Source organism: Podarcis gaigeae, assembly GCF_964106915.1.
Source record: "Podarcis gaigeae genome assembly, chromosome: 9".
Lineage (NCBI taxonomy): Eukaryota > Metazoa > Chordata > Lepidosauria > Squamata > Lacertidae > Podarcis > Podarcis gaigeae.
In genome coordinates, this window is record NC_139685.1 from 66272311 (window position 1) to 66293349 (window position 21039).

The following is a 21039-nucleotide window of genomic DNA, read 5'->3' on the forward strand; positions in this document are numbered from 1 at the left end:
GTAAGGGGGACACTACACAGCATGAATATAGGTGGGGTCTCCTCTGTCCTCTTATAGATCTTCAGTCTGGGATTTTACTAACCAGAGTAATTCAGTGCCATCTCCAGAACTTGACCACCTCTTTAGTCACCCTTGACTCAAGATCACAGGATCAATGCATATCTTTGAATGGACTCTGCTGTTCAATTTCCTTTGTGGACACCTGCAAAAACTGTTCATTCCTGCCTTATACCTTCTAGTTTTATGAACAAAAGAGGATTTGCTTGCTATGTTTTCAAGCAGCTGAGTGGACACATATTGGGGTTAAAGTGATCCTTAAATATAAACTGTTCCCAGCTATTAAGGGCTTTATGTGCTAACAGTAACACTTTGAATGCCTGCCTTCCTCTCCATCCCATCCCCACAAAAATCTCTTTTAGAACTGAGGTGTACTTTTCTTTTTACTGTTTTTTCATTGCAATGTATACTTTTAATAAAAATAGACACAGCAGCCTAATTAATTCATTAACAGTCTGGCAGTTGGCGCCACCTGAATCTTAATTGAAAGGCATTTTTGTTGATTACATTATCCTATTATTATTTTTAAGGTTTCTGGCTGTCGTTCCATCTTTAACTGACAGTTCAGAGTCTGTGTCTGGACAACGACCCAACACCAGTGTGGAACAAGGGTGAGTGTCTGTGTTTTTTTATTCCACGCGATAGATTTGGAAGTGAAGGAATTTACAGTATTCGTTTTGACTGCTTTCTACTCATCCCGCTATTTTAAAAGTTGAACCTCCTGGTGATTTTCACTGTCTTTAATGTGTTTCCCAGTGTAAGTAGAGGAGATTTGGAGTATAAAAAAAGCAGAAATGAAAATAAAATATTGTGAACAGCAATGCAAATAAAATAGCAAGGGGCTTCTCTCTTGAAATTGACTGTGCTCACACATCATAGTAAAGGTAAAGGGTAGAGGGGCCCCTGACCATTAGGTCCAGTCGTGACCAACTCTGGTCTTGCGGTGCTTATCTCGCTTTATTGGCCGAGGGAGCTGGCTTACAGCTTCCGGGTCATGTGGCCAGCATGACTGAGCCACTTCTGGCGAACCAGAGCAGCGCACGGAAACGCCGTTTACCTTCCCACCTGAGCGGTACCTATTTATCTACTTGCACTTTGACGTGCTTTCAAACTGCTAGGTTGGCAGGAGCAGGGACCAGACAACGAGAGCTCACCCCATCACGGGGATTCGAACCACCGACCTTCCGATCGGCAAATTCTAGGCTCTGTGGTTTAGCCCACAGCGCCACCGGCGTCCCTCACGCATCATAGTAAACCATAGCCAAAGGTTCATCACGAATATTTAGATGTCTCCCGCTTTGCTCCTCTCCTAGCCAGAGTGAGAGCTGCAAACCACAATCCCCGGCTTAGTATCATATCAGAACCATGAGTCATGGTGGTTGGCTTGCTCCAAGCAAACCATGACTGGGAAACCAAAGCCTGTTCTTGAAGCACTCAGACAGCTGCACTACACAAGCTCTAACATCAAAGCATGTTAGACTGCTAGAGGTGACCGTTCCTTGTTGGCATGTTCGTGACATTGATAGTGAGCCATAAATACTAGGATGGTACAACTGTTGACTCTTTAATAGTTTAAAATCAGGTATAATTAATATGGTAGCATGGATTACAAGGAAAAAGTTGCTCCATGTTACATGAAGTTGCTAACATTGCTCTAATATACCACTGCTAAATGGCAAGAGCACTGACTCTTTCTGCTTCTCCTTAGGTCTGGCTTGCTGAGCACCCTAGTGGGGGAGAAATCTGTTACACAAAGGTGGGAGGTGAGTATAAAGTTTAGTTATTGGTTCCGTGTAACTTGGCTTCTCGCAGCGAGGGAACCGCCAGAAGGCCCTCAGCGCTGGACCTCAGTGTCTGGGCAGAACGATGGGGGTGGAGACACTCCTTCAGTTATACTGGGCCGAGGCCATTTAGGGCTTTAAAGTTTCCTTTTCATAGTGGATTGAAATGGAATATTTGAACATGTAATATTGGGGCCAAAATGCTTTGTCACATTTAAGTTCCTGTATTTTATAAAGCGGTGGACAACTGAAACGTTTTTGGTTTTGTTACTGGGAAATTAACACCAGTGCTGTTTTGTTCTGTTTTGTGTGCTCTCTCTACAAAGAGAGGTGAAATCAGTAATTTCCAGTATCTGATGCACTTAAACACTTTGGCTGGCCGATCCTACAATGACCTCATGCAGTATCCTGTTTTCCCGTGGATCCTTGCAGACTATGATTCAGAGGTAAACATAAAAATCTTACATTTCATAAAATAAAAGCCTGTTCTTGGAAGCCTAAAACCCTGCACTTAAAAGTAACTCAGATTAGGGCTGGAAGCCTTGCTTTTCAAATATTACTCCTTGTTAACTAATCTGTGAAGTAAGTTGTGGGGTGGGTGTTTCAAGGCAATGGCTTGAGTAATGTTGCAGTGATTTGTAGAGATTTATAAAAGATATATCTGCACTTCAGATGAGAGAAAGGGACAATTGTTTTAAATCAGGCCTGAGCAGTTAAATATTTAGAGTCGTTGCCAACATTTTTAGAAACCAGTATCTCAGTATATTGAATAGAGGAGCCAGAAATAGTTGCACATGAATGTATTAAATTAGTCAGAGAATCAAATTTCTTAAGAATGGACTTTACTACTTGTTTGCTTTTAAAGGAATTGGATCTTACGAACCCAAAGACATTTAGAAACTTGGCCAAACCGATGGGAGCCCAGACTGATGAGAGGTTAGCTCAGTATAAGAAGCGCTACAAAGACTGGGAAGACCCTAATGGTAAGTGCAATAAAGCGTCTATCATCCACAATCCGAGATGGATGTAATGGAATAAATGGTACTGTGGCTTTTCCTTTAATCTGATTTTCTGAGGGCTGGAGATCCCACCAGACATCATCAGATTTACCAGCTAAGAAGCTGAGGACAGGTTTATCATTAGGAAATTTGCTGTGATTCAGTTGAGCCCCTGTGCTAAATTAATATAATAATTTTATAAAATCCTGCTTGTCTCCATCAGTTCTTGGAAATGTTTCCACTGATAAAGACATTCACGAAATGATCGGTGAAAATGTCTCTAGAGAAACTTGTTGTGTCTAATCTGAAGCATTTAATTCCAAAAAGAGTGTTATAAAATACTGTGTGTGACATTTTAAAAAAAGAAATATGATTAGTTGAGCACTATAACAATGTAAGTGGCTATAGTGCCAAATTATAAGCATTGAAAATTTGTTAACTATACCAATTTTAGATGTACTGAGTGTTTTGGTATTAGCAAGCTAATACTGACTAAGCCTAGTAATTTAACACAAACTTCCTCATTTCCTTCCTATTTCCTTTTCCTGTTATTCCCCTCCCCCCATTTTCTTTCAGGTGAAACTCCAGCTTATCATTACGGCACCCATTATTCATCAGCGATGATAGTAGCCTCATATCTTGTGAGAATGGAACCCTTTACACAGATATTCTTAAGGCTACAGGTAAACTATTTACTTCTGCCATTTGCTTCCAAGGTGTAATGAGCAGTGTAGGGAACGCCTTAATTCCATATTTTCCGCTCTATAAGATGCACCAGACCATAAGACCATAGTTTTTAGAGGAGGAAAGGGGGAAAGCCCCATTTGGGGGGGGGGGGGTCAGCTCACAGTTGTGCAGCTTCTTTTGCAAAGGGGAAACCCCCATTTTTTTGAGGATCAGTTCAAAGTTGTGCAGCTTCTTTTGCAAAGGGGGAAAGCCCCATTTTTTTGAGGATCAGCTCAAAGTTGTTGAGCTTACTTTGCAAAGGGAAAAAATCCTGTTTTTATGGGGTTCAACTCACAGTTCTTCAGCTTCTTTAGGAAAGGGAGCTGTTTCTACAGTTTCCAGACAGATAATCTAATCAGCCAGTCACATGTCGCTGGGGAAACAAACAGCCTCCGTCTGCAGAACATTCAACAATGGTGGCTTAGGCAAGGGGGCGGGGCCAGAAAGGGAGCCAGCGATCAACCACACATTCGCTCCATAAAACGCACAGACATTTCCCCTTACTTTTTAGGAGGAAAAAAGTGCATCTTATAGAGCGAAAAATACAGTACTTCTCTTTTTCCTTCCTCAGGGCGGCCACTTTGACTTGGCTGACAGAATGTTCCACAGTGTGCGTGAAGCCTGGTACTCTGCATCTAAGCACAATATGGCAGATGTCAAGGAGCTTATCCCAGAATTCTTCTACCTCCCAGAGTTGCTACTCAATTCCAACAACTTTGATCTAGGTGAGAAAAGCCGCTTTTGATAGCATGGCTGTATTTCTGTCTTACAGAGACACCGCCGAAAAATGAACATAAAGCGGATTTTGATGTGCATTAAATAAAGATAAGAGCATTGTATGTTTTCGTCTTAATTTCGGAGACTGGTCGTTTTAAACTGCTCATTTGCGCTGTGGAGCTCATTCAGGTGTCCTGTTAAACTTTCTCAGGAAGCACACTTCATTGCGGAAATACCCTCTTTATCCTTGTTTTTTGCTTTGTAGGTTGCAAGCAGAATGGCACTAAACTTGGGGATGTAATACTCCCCCCATGGGCTAAAGGGGATCCCCGCGAATTCATCAGAGTGCATCGGGAGGTAATTTATGTTCTTGTTAGAAACTACAATACCTTTTTGGCCACCATCTGAATCTCGCTATTCTGTTTGGAAGAAAGCATTTTTGGGTGATCGCTTTGCTCTTTATATCTTTTGTACATGTTGAGCACACTGGGATTATCAAACATGTCGTTGACGTAGTGAGTCCAGTTGATAAGTTCTCACCTTCCTTCTTATTAGAACTCTGTAATGAAGTTTTGTTTTTGTTTTGTTAGTTTTTTAAAACAGTTGCAATGTTTTTAGAGCAGGCTATAAATTGAAGGAAGATAAGTAAAGTAGTTAAAAAAAAAGAAACTTGGTCATGGTGTTGGCTAACAACGCCATCTGTTTCAGCAAGCAAGCCTTTTCCCACCTGTAAGCAGGTTGTGTTCCACTTAACGTGCACATTTTGAATTGCAGGCTTTGGAATGCGATTTTGTGAGTTCTCACCTGCACGAGTGGATAGACTTGATATTTGGCTACAAACAGCAAGGGCCGCCTGCAGTAGAAGCTGTAAATGTTTTCCATCATCTCTTCTATGAGGGCCAAGTGGACATATACAACATAAACGATCCATTAAAAGAAACGGCTACTATAGGATTCATTAACAACTTTGGACAGATACCGAAACAGGTAATGAATGATATTTGAGTATGGTGCATCTGTGGTTCAAGACAAAGTTGGTATATTCTATTCTATTTGCTTTGTCCTTTCGGAGATTTAATTCCTTCTGTTCAAGACTTGGAGACCCTTGGCCCTTTGGGGGAGGATGGAGCAATCAGGAGTTTGAATCTCATTTCCATGGGCTTTATTCTTGCTTTAAAAGGCAAGTCACTGTTGCTGTGATTTCATAGTAAAAGTAAAAGCTGGTCATGCAAATGTGACGTATTTGAATGACAATCCTAGGTATCCGTCTGGGACAGGGTGTGGGCCTTCAGCTCATGCCATCTTTGTAATATTGCATATTAATGTCACCACACGACAGAATGACCCAAATGGAGATGAACTGGGTGGTCTTAGAGTGACTCCAAGAATAAACAAATATGTCCATCCTCAGTATGTTGGCGTGATCTTGTTTGACAGAGAAGCAAGCAAAGGAAGAGGGGGGGGGGTGTAGTTCATCAGGAAGATCTTCTGTGCAAGGCCCATTTAAACGAATGCAAAATATGCAAAATCTTGATTTTAGTCATGCTTGCCCAATGGATCGTGCCCTTGATGCTTTCCAGAAGTAAAATGTGATTTCCAGACATAAAATATAAATATATGGAGTTCCAAGGCCTTGCACAGATCTTGACAAAGAACAAACAGCCACACAGCCAAAACATAAAGTGACTGACATTTTCTCCAAAATTAAAATTACTTGCTTATGGTTTCGTTTATGGGATCCCACATAGCTGTCAGCATCGAAGCTGGCGGTAAAAATGAAAATCCTAAAAACCTGAAACATAAAAATACTAAGGCAGAACTGGATTAAAAGTAACTTCTTCTGTCCCTTCAATACCTGCATATTAAAAATAAAGACAAAACTTTTTACTACCTTCCCAGAAGCTAAAATAGAGCTGACCTGTCCCTTCATCACGGAGAACGTTCCACTGCTAAAACGTCCCTCTCTAACAATGAAATTATGTGAACAGTTAGATTTTAAAGGAGTGTTTTAAAATGTTATTAAATGTTTAGGATGAAGCCTGCCAAATCTTAATAATTCTCTGTTTATGATTGCAGCTTATCTGCTAAGGTTGACAGTATTTAAACTAGCATCCTGTTTTGATAAACACCAGCATTCCATCTGCTCCTCTGACAGTCCCTTTAAAAGCACCCCGTGGTTGCTTAACATGGCTTTGAGTGTATATCAGGAGTGGCGAATACTGGTATTTCACTGACTCATCGTCACATGGTGGGCCGAGGCAACTGAAAACAGCTTGTGTGTTTCCTGTGACTGTGAAATCCATCTCTGTTAGGGAATTTATTTGCAACAAGTCTCATGGATGGTGCTGACATGTTTTGAGAGGTGTTGCTGCAAATTATTTGCAGGCCTGCTGCTAAGCCTGTAATGTTTTCTGTCTTGCTGCAGTTGTTTAAGAAACCTCACCCTCCAAAGCGAGTGAGAAGCCGAATTAATGGAGAAATAAGTGGGGTTTCTATCCCACCAGGTATTGCCAGTGGCAAGATTTTTTTTCATCATTTAGACAACCTGAGGCCTTCTCTTGCACCAGTAAAAGGTAAATGCTGCAATCAGTTTACTTTTGATTTTTGTTTTTTTTTAGAACTACGCTCATAGTTCCAGGCATTTTTATTAAAACATATACTATTGTTTACCCCAGAAGAAAAAGATTTCCAAGGCCGTCTATATCAATTAAAATGTTTTTTTTAATCTATTAAAAATGTGAAGCGTCCTTCATTGCATCTACCATATTTTTCGCTTTATAAGACGTACCAGACCACAAGACGCACCTAGTTTTTGGAGGAGGAAAACAAGAAAAAAATATTCTGAATCTCAGAAGTCAGAACAGCAAGAGGAATCGCTGCGCAGTGAAAGCAGCGATCCCTCTTGCTGTTCTGGCTTCTGTGATAGCTGCGCAGCCTGCATTCGCTCCATAAGATGCACACACATTCCCCCTTACTTTTTAGGAGGGAAAAAGTGAGTCTTACAGAGCAAAAAATACGGTATGTTATGGCATGAGCAGAACAGAATATGCCAAAAATTCAGTGCACTAGAAACAACAGAACATGTCATGGCAGGTAAAGAAACGAGTGAAAACAAACCAAGCGATATATATATGAAGCCAGTCTTTAATCTAGAGTTCGTTTAAAACAAGCTGATATTAAAATAAAGAAAACAAAACGAAGGCCAATGTGCCTCAAAGATTTCGCTTGATGTGGGATCAGGATTGTCAATGGCATCTGTGCATTAGACACCTTGTTTGAACAGGGCTTGTGCTCATAGAGTGAAATGTGTAAGCAAAACCCACAAATCCTGATCCCTCGGAGTGGCGAAGAGTGTATAGTCGGCACAGATCCGGATTACATGTTGGACTCTGTTTGCATAGAGACCTATATGACTGTGGTGTCCAGTGCCTGCAGCTTGTGTGGCAAAGGTAATCCCCCGCACCCCACAATAGCCTCTGTGTTGGGATGGGGATGGCTCTAAGGGAACATCGCCTAGAAACTGGTTTTAATCATCTTGCCCTCTCTGGTGACGGTAGGTGTATGCACTAGCGACATTCAGAGAGTTGTCCAGGCTGCAACCCCAAGTTAATTTCCATGCTTCCTGACTTCGCTGGAAATTATGAGACCACAAAAGAGCTTTCTGGACTGGGAGCCGGCCTTACATTGTGCCTGCGCTACAGATCCTCCCTTAGGCTTTGTGTTGTTCGGATTTGCCTTGCTTCTAGCACACTGAACCATGAACAAGATTCATGTTGCTAGACTGCTAGAGGACTGAAAAGAAGTCTTCTTACAATGGAATGGTTGTGTTTGAATTTATACAAAGTTATTTTGATACTCGCCAGCCACTTTCCCCACTGCTCTGCTGAAACGTAAGACTGATTTGAGCATTAACGAATTCCTGGAGCGTTCTCAGTAGCTCTATGCCCTTGAAAGTCTCTTATCCAGTTTCTTACACTTCTGTGTCATGGGAGTTGATAAGAATTTAACATCACTGGTCACTGTTTAAATTCTTTCAGAGCTTTCAGTAGTGTAAGCAGGTTTCTCAGAAAGATAACAAAGTTCTCGTGAAATATCCTCACTTTCTACTGTGATTGGGTATAGCTTTCACCTAATCTTGGAACAGCGAATGTTTTTATGAGGTCTTGTTTGTGAGTGCTGCTATCTTTTCTTTCTCGCTTTTCTTTCTCTCTTTGAGCAGAGCTCAAGGAGCGTGTAGGACAGATCGTGTACACGGACAAAGGAATTTTAGCAGTGGAGCAGAATAAAGTGCTAATTCCGCCAGCCTGGAATAAAACCTTTGCTTGGGGTTATGCAGATCTCAGCTGCAGGCTGGGAACCTATGAGTCAGACAAGGTTTGTCTCTCAGATTTTTGTGGCTCTTTAACTTGCATGCTTGATGATGGAAAACAATGACTGAACAAGCTGCCTCAGGCAGGTGTCTTAACTGTACCCTTTTAGAAACCTGCTGAACACATTTTTGTTCAGACAAGCCTATCCAGGTACTTAGAAAGTTGATGCAGGTTTTAGTCTGAAGTTAGTTAATATTTTTTTGAAATCATAGCTGTAATGGTTATATGGGGTTGCTCGTGCGTAAGTTGCGGCCACTCCTGGCTAGGTTGCCTGGTTAAACCTTTTCCTGGCTGGACAGCCCTTCACTTCGTGGCTGTTTCAGTCGCTAGCAGAATCCGTCAGTGGGCGTTTCTTGAACTTCTTCCAGCAAAGAAGTTCTTTGACGCCAAGTCTATGCCTACTTTCCCTGCGCGGAAGTCTTATGCGCAGGGTGGGTGTGGGTAGCGGAGGACCCGTGCTCTCCCCACTGGTCTCTGGCGAGGAGTCCTGGAGCCCTCTCGCCGATTCCCCCATCTGCCCCCCCCCCTTTATCCCTGGTGTTACGCTGATTTCCTTCCCCAGCCGATGAGCTCCCTCTGTCCCTGCTGGGCCCTTCTCCAGCATCGCTTGGGAGCCTTGCCTCCACCTCTGGCTCCGATATCAGTTCCCTGACAATAGCTGTTAATTTTTATTGATAATTTTATTGTTTTATCTTTTTTTAAAAAACTGCTTTGTTGGTTTTTAACACTCAAGCGGTGCATTTTGTGAAAGCTTGTAACATAAATAAATAAATCCGGTATCTAAGCAGGCCGTGGGGCAAATTAACACTTGGCAGAAAGTTGTTTCTAGTGAACACTTCTTATGAAACCTGTCTGTTAAATGTACATATGTTTTAATTAACAAGTATAATTTGCATGAGCACCATTCTTTGGTGCAGGATGGGCTATGGTAATGACTTTAAGGTTGGCCAAAATACAGAGTGAATTATGTTCCGGGGGTAGAGGATTCCAGGCTTTCTTCTCCTATTACTTGTATCCTTTCCACACTTCCCTTGCTTTGCCCCTCTCCATGGAACCAAGGAGCTGGCTCCTGAACGCAGCTTCCGAACCCAGCTCTTTGGTTGTGGATGGGAGTACAAGAAATCCATTGCCTCTCCCCTGCAACTGCCTTTGGAAGTGTGAGCTGGTTTTCTCTCAGGATGCAAGGTTGGGTGGAAGGAAATGTATCTTCCCCAACCAACCAACACAGTGATAAGATGCCGGAAACTGGCCACGTTTTGTAAATTGATGGGTCCACTGTTTTACTTTTCTACCTTCCTAGGCCGTGATCGTTTATGAATGCTTATCGGAATGGGGACAGGTTCTCAGTGCCATCTGTCCAAATCCCAAGCTGGTCATCACCGGAGGAACCAGCACAGTTGTTTGTGTATGGGAGATGGGCACCTCCAAGGAAAAAGCCAGAACACTCACTCTTAAGCAGGTAAATCTGGATTTCTGTGTCAGAAAACTGGGCCCCCAAGCATATTTCATCGGTACTGATTAAATCCGGCAAGTTGGGAGTGAACTAAGTCAGAAGGTTTTGCCCTCCTCAACTGTTGGCACATGGATAGATCACCCAAAGTTGTTGATGCTGTTTTCTGGAGAAAGGAAGAAATTCACTGTGGATTCTGTCAGAGCTCTGAACAAAATCTGCTTATTACCTTGCACAACCATAGCCTTACGTCCATGTGACTGCATGGACAATTTACTAAAACCATTGAAATACACCCCTGCTATTTGACCTGCCACTGTCTTTTGTCCCCATAGGGGTCTGCCTATATAAGCAAAGGGTGAGCAAAAGGCAAGGAAGGGGCTGAGAATTTGTTCTTGTTGTCAGCTAATTCTCCCCTGGTCTCCTCGCTGGCCCAAATAGGACTAATTTAGCCAGCTAGCCCTGGTGATCATCTAATGTTTATTGGATTGATTTCCACCCTAAATTGATGAATTCTGAATTTATTGTTATTCACGTTTTATACTGTATTTTATGCTTTTTTTGTTGCATCAATTAAGTGTTTTAAATTTGTTGTTAGCCACCCTGACCCTGGTTTTCTGAACCGGGAAGGGCGGGGTATAAATAATTTATTATTATTATTATTATTATTATTATTATTATTATTATTATTATTATTATTATTTGCTTAGGCACAGTTCACCAGTGCTATCACAGAGTCTCCATTCATTTCAATAAGGCTCACCTGGGAAATGGCTACAAACCCCACTTAAGTGGTTTGAGGTTATTCAGCAAGAAACCACACTATTCAATTTCCGTAGCATTGTGTTTCTTAGATTTAAATTCGTCTTCTGCAACCTAGTAATAGTGTCATACTCCCACATTGTCCCTCTCTCCGAAGGAAAACTATTCCAATATCTGTATTTGCAGCACTTTGCAGCAAATGCTTTATGTGTTTTCTTCCGTCTTCCTCTGCTTTTAGGCGCTGCTCGGCCACACCGAAGCAGTCACGTGTTTGACAGCCTCTCTGGCCTATCACATCATTGTGAGCGGGTCTCGGGACCGCACCTGCATCATCTGGGATTTGAACAAGCTCTCGTTTTTAACACAGCTTCGTGGCCACCGGGCCCCCGTGTCAGCACTCTGCATCAACGAACTGACGGTACAGATCAGAACATCGACTGCTTCTCTTAGAAGAGACACAAATGTAGAAAATCACTCTTGAGCTGGTTGCGCTCATTTCAGCTCCAGATTGCACATGTCCCCTAGTTAGTGAAGATTTCCAAGTTATTACCGTATTTTTCGCCCTATAGGACACACCGGCCCATAGGACGCACCTAGATTTGGGGGGGGGATAAGGAAAAAAATTTTTCCCCCCCCCAGGCGCGGGGCTGGGGCAGGGGAAGCCCACCAGCCTTCAAACAATGTCGGGGGAGCTTGCGGGGCTGGCGGTGGGGCTCTCCTGAAGCCTGGAGAGCGAGAGGGGTCGGTGCGCACCGACCCCTCTCGCTCTCCAGGCTTCAGCGAAAGCCTGCATTCACCCCATAGGACGCACACACATTTCCCCTTCATTTTTGGAGGGGGAAAAGTGCGTCCTATAGGGTGAAAAATACGGTAAATGAAAACATCATGGAGCCCCTTTGGGGGTTTCAACTGTGCAATTTATTGCCGACAGAAAGCAGCTTGCTGGGTACTTAGAAAAACTTATTATGGGGGGTCACCCAGAGATTCTCTTCCCCTCTTCCAAAACCATTGTTTATCATATTTTCACCTGACCATCATGTTGGCCCAGTAACTAGGCAAGTTGACTCTGGAGTAGGGGGAGACCTATCGTAAATTTTTGGCACCGTCACTAGAAGAGCAGGCATAGCAGAAAACCAGAGATCCTACAATACTGCATTGGCCTTTAAGCTGCTTCTTTGTGGCTTCATCCTGCTGTAATACAGTGGCACCTCGGGTTAAGTACTTAATTCGTTCCGGAGGTCCGTTCTTAACCTGAAACTGTTCTTAACCTGAAGCACCGCTTTAGCTAATGGGGCCTCCCACTGCCGCTGCGCCGCCAGAGCACGATTTCTGTTCTCATCCTGAAGCAAAGTTCTTAACCCAAGGTACTATTTCTGGGTTAGCGGAGTCTGTAACCTGAAGCATATGTAGCCCGAGGTACCACTGTAATGGAAAGCATGTCATAATGTAGGCTTGTTATGGTCTTTCCCGAATGATGGCAGTTGGGTTGAAAGGAGCCGTGGTCTTGACCCCACCCACATGATACCAGTTGCTATTGCAGGGACATTGTTTGTGTGCCACAGCAGTAGCATATTAGGGGGCCTTCAATTTGTCTTTAACTAGATTGCAGCCTCTTAGCTATGTAGATCAGTTCCTGATGGGGTCAGATTCAAGTCATCGGTTCTTGGAGTTTCCAGCCAGACCACGCCTTTGTTCTTCATATTAAATCGAGATGCGTTTGTCCTCCGGGATGGCAAAGAATGGCAGCGTTGAGATCTAAGTGTGCCTAAAACATTTATCCATTTTTTTCAGGGAGACATTGTGTCCTGCGCTGGCACTTACATCCACGTGTGGAGCATTAATGGGAACCCCATAGTGAGCGTGAACACTTTCACCGGGCGCAGCCAGCAAATCCTGTGCTGTTGCATGTCAGAAATGAACGAATGGGATACCCAGAACGTGATTGTGACGGGGCATTCAGATGGTGTGGTCCGAGTAAGTACCAGCAGTTGCATAGAAATAAAACTGGTGATCGGCAGCATGCCTCGTGGTGCAGAGGAAGTTGATAGAGAAGGGTTTTTGTTCAAAATATGAGAACCTGGCTCATCTGGTGAACCTGAATGCTGAGAGTTTCGGAGGAAAGGGAGTGAGGCAGCATTGAAACTCATGAATCTGAAGTCTGAAGGGGATTTAGACAGATTCCTGGACAATAAGGCCATCAGTGGTTACTAGGTGTGATAGCCATATACTCTACATCTAAAATTGCTAATTGGAAGAGGGCTTTGTGGGCTTCCCATAGAAATCTATTGTGGGAAACAGGATGACAGGACTTATATAGGATTTCCAGGTTCATTCCTAATTAAAGCTCCTTTCTATTCAGAATTCCTCAATGGCATATTCATTTACTCATATATTAAAGCAGTTGAATAGCCCATCCGCTAGTTTTGGGCATACAGTTAGAAACCTAGTTCAATTGTAATTTAAATGTGCCTTGATTTTTGTGTCTCTTTGAGTGCTTTCAATATTACTTTGCTCCATGTCTTGTTATCGTATCAGGTTGAAAGCCAGGTTATATGGCAATGGATGTATGCATTCAGACTCACACTTTCATCCCTCCTTGTCCTAGTTCTGGCGAATGGAGTTTCTGCAGGTCCCGGAAACTCCAGCTCCTGAACCTGTGGAGGCGCTCGAGATGCAGGAAGAGTGTCCAGAAACCCAAATAGGTGCTGTTTCTTTTTGGCTTTGTGTTCAGCTTTAAATTGTTCAAGGTGTAGCTCAGGAGTCAGAAACCTTTGCTTCTCCAGTTATAGTTGTGGCTATAATTTTATTTATTTCGTACATTTATATACCATTTCATTGCTTTAAAATAACTCTCAAAATGGCGAATGAAAACAGTAAAACAATAAAATTATTAGTTTTTCATAACTTATTTTTAACTCCCACCATCCCTGATCATTTTCTTTGCTGGCCTGGCGTCTGACAATATCGGGGAGCACCACTTCGGCTGCCCTCTGGCATGGATGGCATACCGTATTTTTTGCTCCATAAGATGCACCTGACCATAAGACGCACCTAGTTTTTAGAGGGGTAATGCAAGAAAAAAAATATTATTTAAAGGGAGCGCTGACCAGAGCCTGTATGCATCCCGGGCTCTGCTCAGCGCTCCCTTTCAAGAGCCGCGAGGAGCATGTGTGCGGCGCTTGCAGGCTTTTCCCCAAGGAGGGGCTCTGTCCCTTCCCCCACCTCCCGCAAAAGCCAGGGATAGCCGCACGAAGCCTCCGTAGGGCAGTGGGATGAAGGCTCCAGTGCCCTGCGGAGGCTTCGCCAGAAGCTAGAACAGCAAGAGGGAGCGTGGCGCAGCGCTCCCTCTAGCTGTTCTGGCTTCTGGGATAGCCCACGAAGCCTGCATTTGCTCCATAAGATGCACACACATTTCCCCTTACTTTTTAGGAGCAAAAAGGTGCGTCTTATAGAGTGAAAAATACGGTAATAATGTACCTAATAGGCTTTGTATGAATCTGGGCCTAGGTTTTATGTCAGAGTTACGGAGGAGCAGGTCTAGTGAGGGAAAGCGTATCATGGCTGGGTTTGTTTGTTTTTTAACGCATTGCATGTAACAGGCGAGGAAGCCCCGGATGAGGACAGCAGCGATTCGGAAGCAGAAGACCAGGGCCTTGGCCAGGAACCAAAGTTGCAGGAAAGCCGGAGCCAGCCAGGCAGCGCCAGCCACAGGCCTCGCTCGTCCTCAGCCCGAGCAGCAGCTGCGTGGTCAGCAGACAGCAGCTCTGACGACTCGAGGCGCTGGTCCGACCAGCTCAGCTTGGATGAGAAGGACGGCTTCATCTTCGTGAACTACTCTGAGGGGCAAGCGAAAGTCCACCCCCAGGTTCAAGCTAACCACCCACACCCTAATCCAGGGGAACTGCGACATTACAGCAAGCTCAAACCAGGTAGGGAAACGCCTCTTGGCGTGTGTTGCTGCCAAGTCAGTGTGTTGCCTGGGCAGGTTTCCGGGTGCCCAGATCAATCCTGTACTCTTTGGGGCAAGACGACCCAGATCCTGAGCAGGCACCATGCAGATGTGTTTCCCACCCTCCACATCTGCTTACATTGTTACCCGTTTTCCTTTCTTAGGCTACAGATGGGAACGGCAGCTAGTGTTCCGGAGCAAACTAACTATGCACACAGCCTTTGATCGCAAGGACAACGCACATCCTGCAGACATCACGGCATTGGGCATCTCCAAGTAAGTGACCTGCTTTCTGTGTGTCCTCAGTATATCAGCTGAAGGCACAGTAGTGGTTTCAGCTTTAGATCGCTTGAATAAAACAAACAAGTTTGGAACTGAAAATTGCTTTGAAATGGTTAGACCAGGCACCTCCAAACTCGGCCCTCCAGCTGTTTGGGAACTACAATGCCCATCATCCCTGACCACTGGTCCTGTTAGCTAGGGATGATGGGAGTTGTAGTCCCAAAACAACTGGAGGGCTGAGTGTGGGGATGCCTGGGTTAGACAGATAGGAGATGCAACTATAAGCAATGATAGCTAGATAAAACTACATTGGTACCTCGGGTTAAGAACTTAATTCGTTCTGGAGGTCCGTTCTTAACCTGAAACTGTTCTTAACCTGAAGCACCACTTTAGCTAATGGGGCCTCCCGCTGCCGCTGCGCGATTTCTGTTCTCATCCTGAAGCAAAGTTCTTAACCCGAGGTAATATTTCTGGGTTAGCGGAGTCTGTAACCTGAAGCGTATGTAACCTGAGGTACCACTGTACTGTGCTCAGAGTTAGCCTATGTCAGAGTATCAGGTGCCGGGAACACAATGAGGCCTTTAATGAAATGCTTTGGGCATTCTTCTTCTTTATACTTTTTGTATTTTTGGGTTACCATTCTGACACTCCCCCCTCTTTTTTCTCATTTGTGTTTGGTGCTCCGCATCTTTTTTCAGAGTTGGGAGAAAGTAAGTCTGACCTGATAGACCTTACTTTGATTCAGCAAGGCTGTTGCATTCAAGAGGGGGGGATGTGGAGCAAAGCTGCTACCTTTGGCCTAATATTCTCTGGCTTTAAAAATGTGTTTCTCTCTAGCCTTGAGGCTACTTCCTAATGCTTAAATCAAGTGCTAATTTGTCTTTCCGTATCTGTTTCTCTTTTCAGGGATCACAGCAGGATTCTCGTAGGCGACAGCAGGGGCAGAGTGTTCAGCTGGTCAGTGAGTGACCAGCCCGGCCGCTCTGCAGCTGACCACTGGGTGAAAGATGAGGGAGGAGACTGTTGTTCCAGCTGCTCCGTCCGTTTCTCTCTTACTGAAAGGCGTCACCATTGCAGAAACTGCGGGCAGCTCTTCTGTCAGAAGTAAGAAAGATGGTCTCTCCTGTAAATTCTTTACAGACTGGTTCTCGCAAAGAAGTGCTAGCATCTGAAGAGCTGCTGCTTTTTTACTTTATATTCTTTATTGAAAAATTAAAAGTACAGAATTACAAGTGCACAGAATAAGATAAGACACAAAAAAAGAAGGAACAGTAAATAGTACCCATGTAGAAAACAAAACAGAAAAAAGATATTGTGTACATTACAAAAAAATGAAAAAAAAAGTTTTTGTAGTTAATCAGACCTTAATCTAGTTTTAAAAATGAATTCCAAATATCATTAAACTTGCCCCTGGCAAGTCTCTCCGTTTGTACACAACTTGTCTGAAGAGCTGCTTCTTGATAACAACAGGCACCCTATTTATTTCACTAGCAAATCTGATACTCCCTCTCCCCACCAAAAATAAATAAATTCTCTTATTCTAGATAAGTTGGTGCTATATTATTTTGAGAAAGGTAGGATAGAGCTCAATTGGCCTAGAGGGGAAATTAAACCCACAATAGCATAAGTGGAATACCCTGTTCCCAGAAGCTCCTGTAAACATTAGTGCTGGTTCTCAGAACAGCTGATCCTTTATAAGCCCATTGCCGGCCACTTTAACACTAGTTACCCCGGAAATTCCATTTCTGTTTCAGTAGTGCTGTCACTATACCATGACCCCTTGGATTCCGTTGATCGATTGCTGGTTCTTCCCTTGCTCAAGATGACCGGGTGCCCCAAGAACACCCCTGCCCCTAGAGCAAGGTTCTTCTAACAGCAGAACCATGTGATTCTGAGCAAAAATGCAGGAGGAAAACAGTCTACCTCCCACAATTCTTTGCTCCTGCCTGAGTCTCTTGCAAGAGAAATAGCCCAGTCCGAAGACTTCATCATCCACCATAATAAACTGTGGGTGCAGAGAGAGGAATAGCAGCTCACATTTTTGCATGCCTTCCCCCCCCCCCCCGCCAGGTGCAGCCGCTTCCAGTCGGAAATCAAGCGTTTGAAAATCTCCTCCCCGGTGCGGGTTTGCCAGAACTGTTACTACAACCTTCAGCACGAGCGAGGCCCGGAGGAGGGATCCTGGAATTAACAAGGCAGAGGCAAGCCACACAAAACTGCAGGGCCCACCGGAACTTGGTAAATTTAATTCATTGCAGGAAGGAACATGCAGCACATCTAGAAAGGATTGCAACGCTAGCCCTGAACACTTCGTCTTTGTACTGCGCAGCAAAGCACTTGCGAGCAAAAGGGATCATTCATTTTCCATGTACATTTTCAGAGAAGGGGCTGAAAGCGTTCATGTGGCCGGCGAGTGTCAGGCGGAGAGACGAGCAGTTGCCGCAACTGCAGTGAGGACCCACAAGACCCAGCCTTCCCTGCTAACGTGGCTGGGAAGGAAAACCCATCATTAACCACCCCTTGTTCTGTCTTTGGTTTTGTAGAGCTAGTCACCTTATTTGTGTTGCGGGAAGGAGAAGGCTTTTTAGAAGATAGTTGTAAATCTGCCTTCTTCGCAAGCAAACTGTGGATATTGTAAATAGATATAATGGCCTTTTTATTGAAATATGAACTTAACTGCCTGTTACATGGGACATCAGACCAACCACTATACCTTGTGTCTCATTTTTAGCTCATCCATCTACTTAAATATGAATGTGTTTGGTTTTTTTTTTTAAAGCATTGAGGCATTATCTGTATTTTATTTTCAAAACCCAGGCTGCATGTTTGTTCTTTGGTTACTCGCAATATCTTAACTTTAAACCAGGTCATTCAGAGAGTTTTGAAAGGCGGGGCAAACCACCCTCAACTTGTCTGCGGCAATAGGACTCGGAATCTTTCATTCTCAACTGTAAGATAAGGACCCTCTTTTTGTTTCATTTTTTAAAAAATACAGAAGCTATTGAGCGCCTATCTTCATATTTAAAATGATCTCTTTTTATACAATGTGGACCTTGGCTTGTGCTTATTCTTTGCAGTTTCTGGATCAGCTGGTTCCTACAACAGTAAAGGCCAGACCTTACTTTGGACAGTAGTAAATGCCTTGCATGAAACTCAGAATTGGCCTACCCCAGAGAAGAAAATAACAGACTTGGGACCCTTGCTGTTATAACTGGATGCTAATACCAATATATTGAGGGGGATTCTCTTGCACAGGGCCTATTGAAGTGAATGGGAGTTGCACAAGAACAATTGCCCACCTTTTATTCCCCTTAACTGGGCTTTTCTGCTGGGGTTGTCTGTAACTCATTATGATTATTTTTTAGGCTGCCTTTATCATTCATTGGCGTACCATCAACTTGGGGGATGTTACTCAAACTTTCATTGAAGAAGGGCATTTCATACATTAGCGGTTTAAGATCTTATGTTTCTCACTTCTTTCTTGGGTCACTTTTTCTCCAGTCCATCTTGTCTGTAGAGATGGGGGAATACACAGATCAGGCGCAATCCTTGGGCATCATTTTTTGAACATGGCCTTGGAAAGTGGTGGTTTGTTTTTATTTTATTGTTCTGTTTGTTTTCGTTTCACTGTAATGTATACCCTGTTGTAAACGGGTGGGGAGATGAATTGGCCTTGTTCAGTTTCCCAGATCACCGCTGCTGCTTCGCAGCAGATGAGTTGACGGTCACGTTAGCAACAGAACCAAAACCCTGGCACACTACCAAGTGAAAAGGAACAGGGCACAACACTAAGGCAAAAACGCATTCTCAGATCTGTACCACTTCAGTTGGGAAAGACAAAGCATTTACAATGGTCTGAGTACCTTGCAGCGTTACACAAGATTAAGTGGGACACACACACTCACACTCCACACTGCTTATATTGATTAAGTACTTTCTTTTGACAGTAAATCGAGCTCACATTTTTGTCCACTTAAACATCCCTGGTGATAGAGATATATGCACTGATTGGAAGATTAACTGTCTGTTTTGATGATGATGTTTTTAATGGTTATGAACTGCAAGAATTAGATCAGTTTGTGGATTTGTGTTCAAGTCCCCAAGGAAATCATTCCACACACGCATGCATGCAAATTTATTAATATTACTTCACCCACTCTGTGGTTTTGGATACAAATGGCACTGATGCAGCAGTCTCGCCTACTTTGCCCTGCAAGGAAAGTCAGTTTCCGCACTTAGTTGCTTTTTACTTTGTTGCTACAGCCTAACAACATGATCTCCAAGCCACTTAAGTCCCAGCATACATTCTGACCTGTCGAACTAAATAGCCTTAAGTATGGGTAAACATAAGTGGTTTATAGATCTTGACCTGATAAAACTAGTTTTCAAATTACAGATATTTAAATATTTAAAAGAAATTCTCTGGGAAAAAAAATCTCTGAAAGCACCTTCACCCCACCAAATTTTTGTTTCTCTTATTAAGGAAAGACTGAACATTAGAAGAACAGCTTAACTTGAAGTCTCTCTAGCTTGAGAATTTGGGTTTGTTACTTTAAAGAAAAACCCCACCCTAAATTATTGAAAATAAAATTCTAAGTACTGGATAGCACAGTTACAACTATTGCTGGGTTGTTAGAAGACAGCAGGATGTGTAGAAATGTTTACTCCTTCTTTTTTAGCATGTTTAACTACATAGACATGTTGTACCAGTGTTATTCTACACTTTTTACATTTGCCACTCCTCAAGATGGAAGGTGATTTTTTTTCTTCTGTGTGGTTGATTGCGTCAAACTTGCGTAGTAATAGGTGTATTTAAGGTTCTGTGGGCTGAACTTCTCAGCTGCCTACTTTGGGATGAGTTTTTCCCCAGAACTCATTTGTGTAGCCAGATGATGGATAGAAGAGATTTGTGTATTCTGTTTGTGTGAAAAGGGAAAATGGGGGCTCAGCTGCACCACGAAACAGGCACTGCATAACCTCCATTCATTCTGGTGGCCCCTGACATGGAAGTCCTACACAAGCTCCACTGGAGTGAATGGCTGGATTCTTGGCCCAGTTGAGCCCTGAGAGTCCCCCTGCAGCTGCTGCTCTAATGACCTAAACAATGTCTAGTATAGTTCCATAGACTTATCAGAGCATTCTGGACTGAATATCTCTGTTTCTCCAAATTTGTGGTTTTGCATTTAATTTCGTTGAGCAGAGCAGCACCTCTAGCTTATTGCACTGTCCCATAGCTCCCATCTCTCCTCCTGCCTCGTTCTTTGATGTGATCCTCATTTTGATGCATTCATGTGCTCTACCTTTGTTTGTACTGTGCGGTTGTAGTGTTCACGCATAGGAAGTGGAGAGTGGCTAACTCCACCCCCTTCATCCATCAGTCCAATAGCAAAAACACCTTAGAGACATTATTTTGCACTTTCTTGTGTATAAAAATCAGTAGAAACTTTTTTTTTTGTATCATTTAAGACTCCTTTTTGTTTTGGTAAGTGAACTGTGTATAAAAAATATTTATGCAGTTAAAACTGTTTTTAGAAAATATTTTTAATTTCAGCAAGTTTGGTTACTTGTTGCATGACTTAACACAACTGACTTTTTGTGTCAGTACAATGTATATTTTTTGTCCTGTTATTAATTTGTAAACTCTAGGTAAATGGCCATTTATTTGTACAGCAACCGGAGTAAATTGAAGATAACTGGCTACGACTGGAGGGGTGGAATTTTGTACTATATTGCGGACTCCAATTTCTGGGTTTTTTTGGTGGATATGTAAAAGGCCAGAAGAATTACTATCTAGTGTGCAATCTGTGATATTTGAATGTTTATTGTATATTTGTCTCCAATGCAAAAAGGTAGAGTAACACAATTACAATACATGATTAAATGCAATAGTTCAGGTACTTTTTGTTTTGTTTTCATTTCAAATAAATACTTGCTATTTACCACCAAA

The 21039-nt window shown here is 43.1% G+C and overlaps 1 protein-coding gene across 8 annotated transcripts in view; it reads left to right on the plus strand.

Annotated features, from left to right (window-relative positions):
* Positions 1–21039, plus strand: part of WDFY3 (WD repeat and FYVE domain containing 3) — a 130127-nt gene extending 109088 nt beyond the window's left edge. For all 8 annotated transcript variants that reach the window (XM_083756153.1, XM_083756155.1, XM_083756156.1 and 5 more), the window contains 18 exons: positions 588–668; positions 1766–1820; positions 2165–2284; positions 2704–2821; positions 3413–3519; positions 4134–4287; positions 4545–4636; positions 5054–5266; positions 6705–6852; positions 8499–8653; positions 9950–10108; positions 11100–11279; positions 12653–12835; positions 13467–13563; positions 14461–14790; positions 14975–15086; positions 15999–16196; positions 17163–21039. In XM_083756153.1, coding sequence (XP_083612279.1) covers positions 588–668; positions 1766–1820; positions 2165–2284; positions 2704–2821; positions 3413–3519; positions 4134–4287; positions 4545–4636; positions 5054–5266; positions 6705–6852; positions 8499–8653; positions 9950–10108; positions 11100–11279; positions 12653–12835; positions 13467–13563; positions 14461–14790; positions 14975–15086; positions 15999–16196; positions 17163–17283 — 2623 coding nt within the window. In that variant the 3' untranslated portion in view covers positions 17284–21039. The remainder of the gene's footprint in view (positions 1–587; positions 669–1765; positions 1821–2164; positions 2285–2703; positions 2822–3412; positions 3520–4133; positions 4288–4544; positions 4637–5053; positions 5267–6704; positions 6853–8498; positions 8654–9949; positions 10109–11099; positions 11280–12652; positions 12836–13466; positions 13564–14460; positions 14791–14974; positions 15087–15998; positions 16197–17162) is intronic.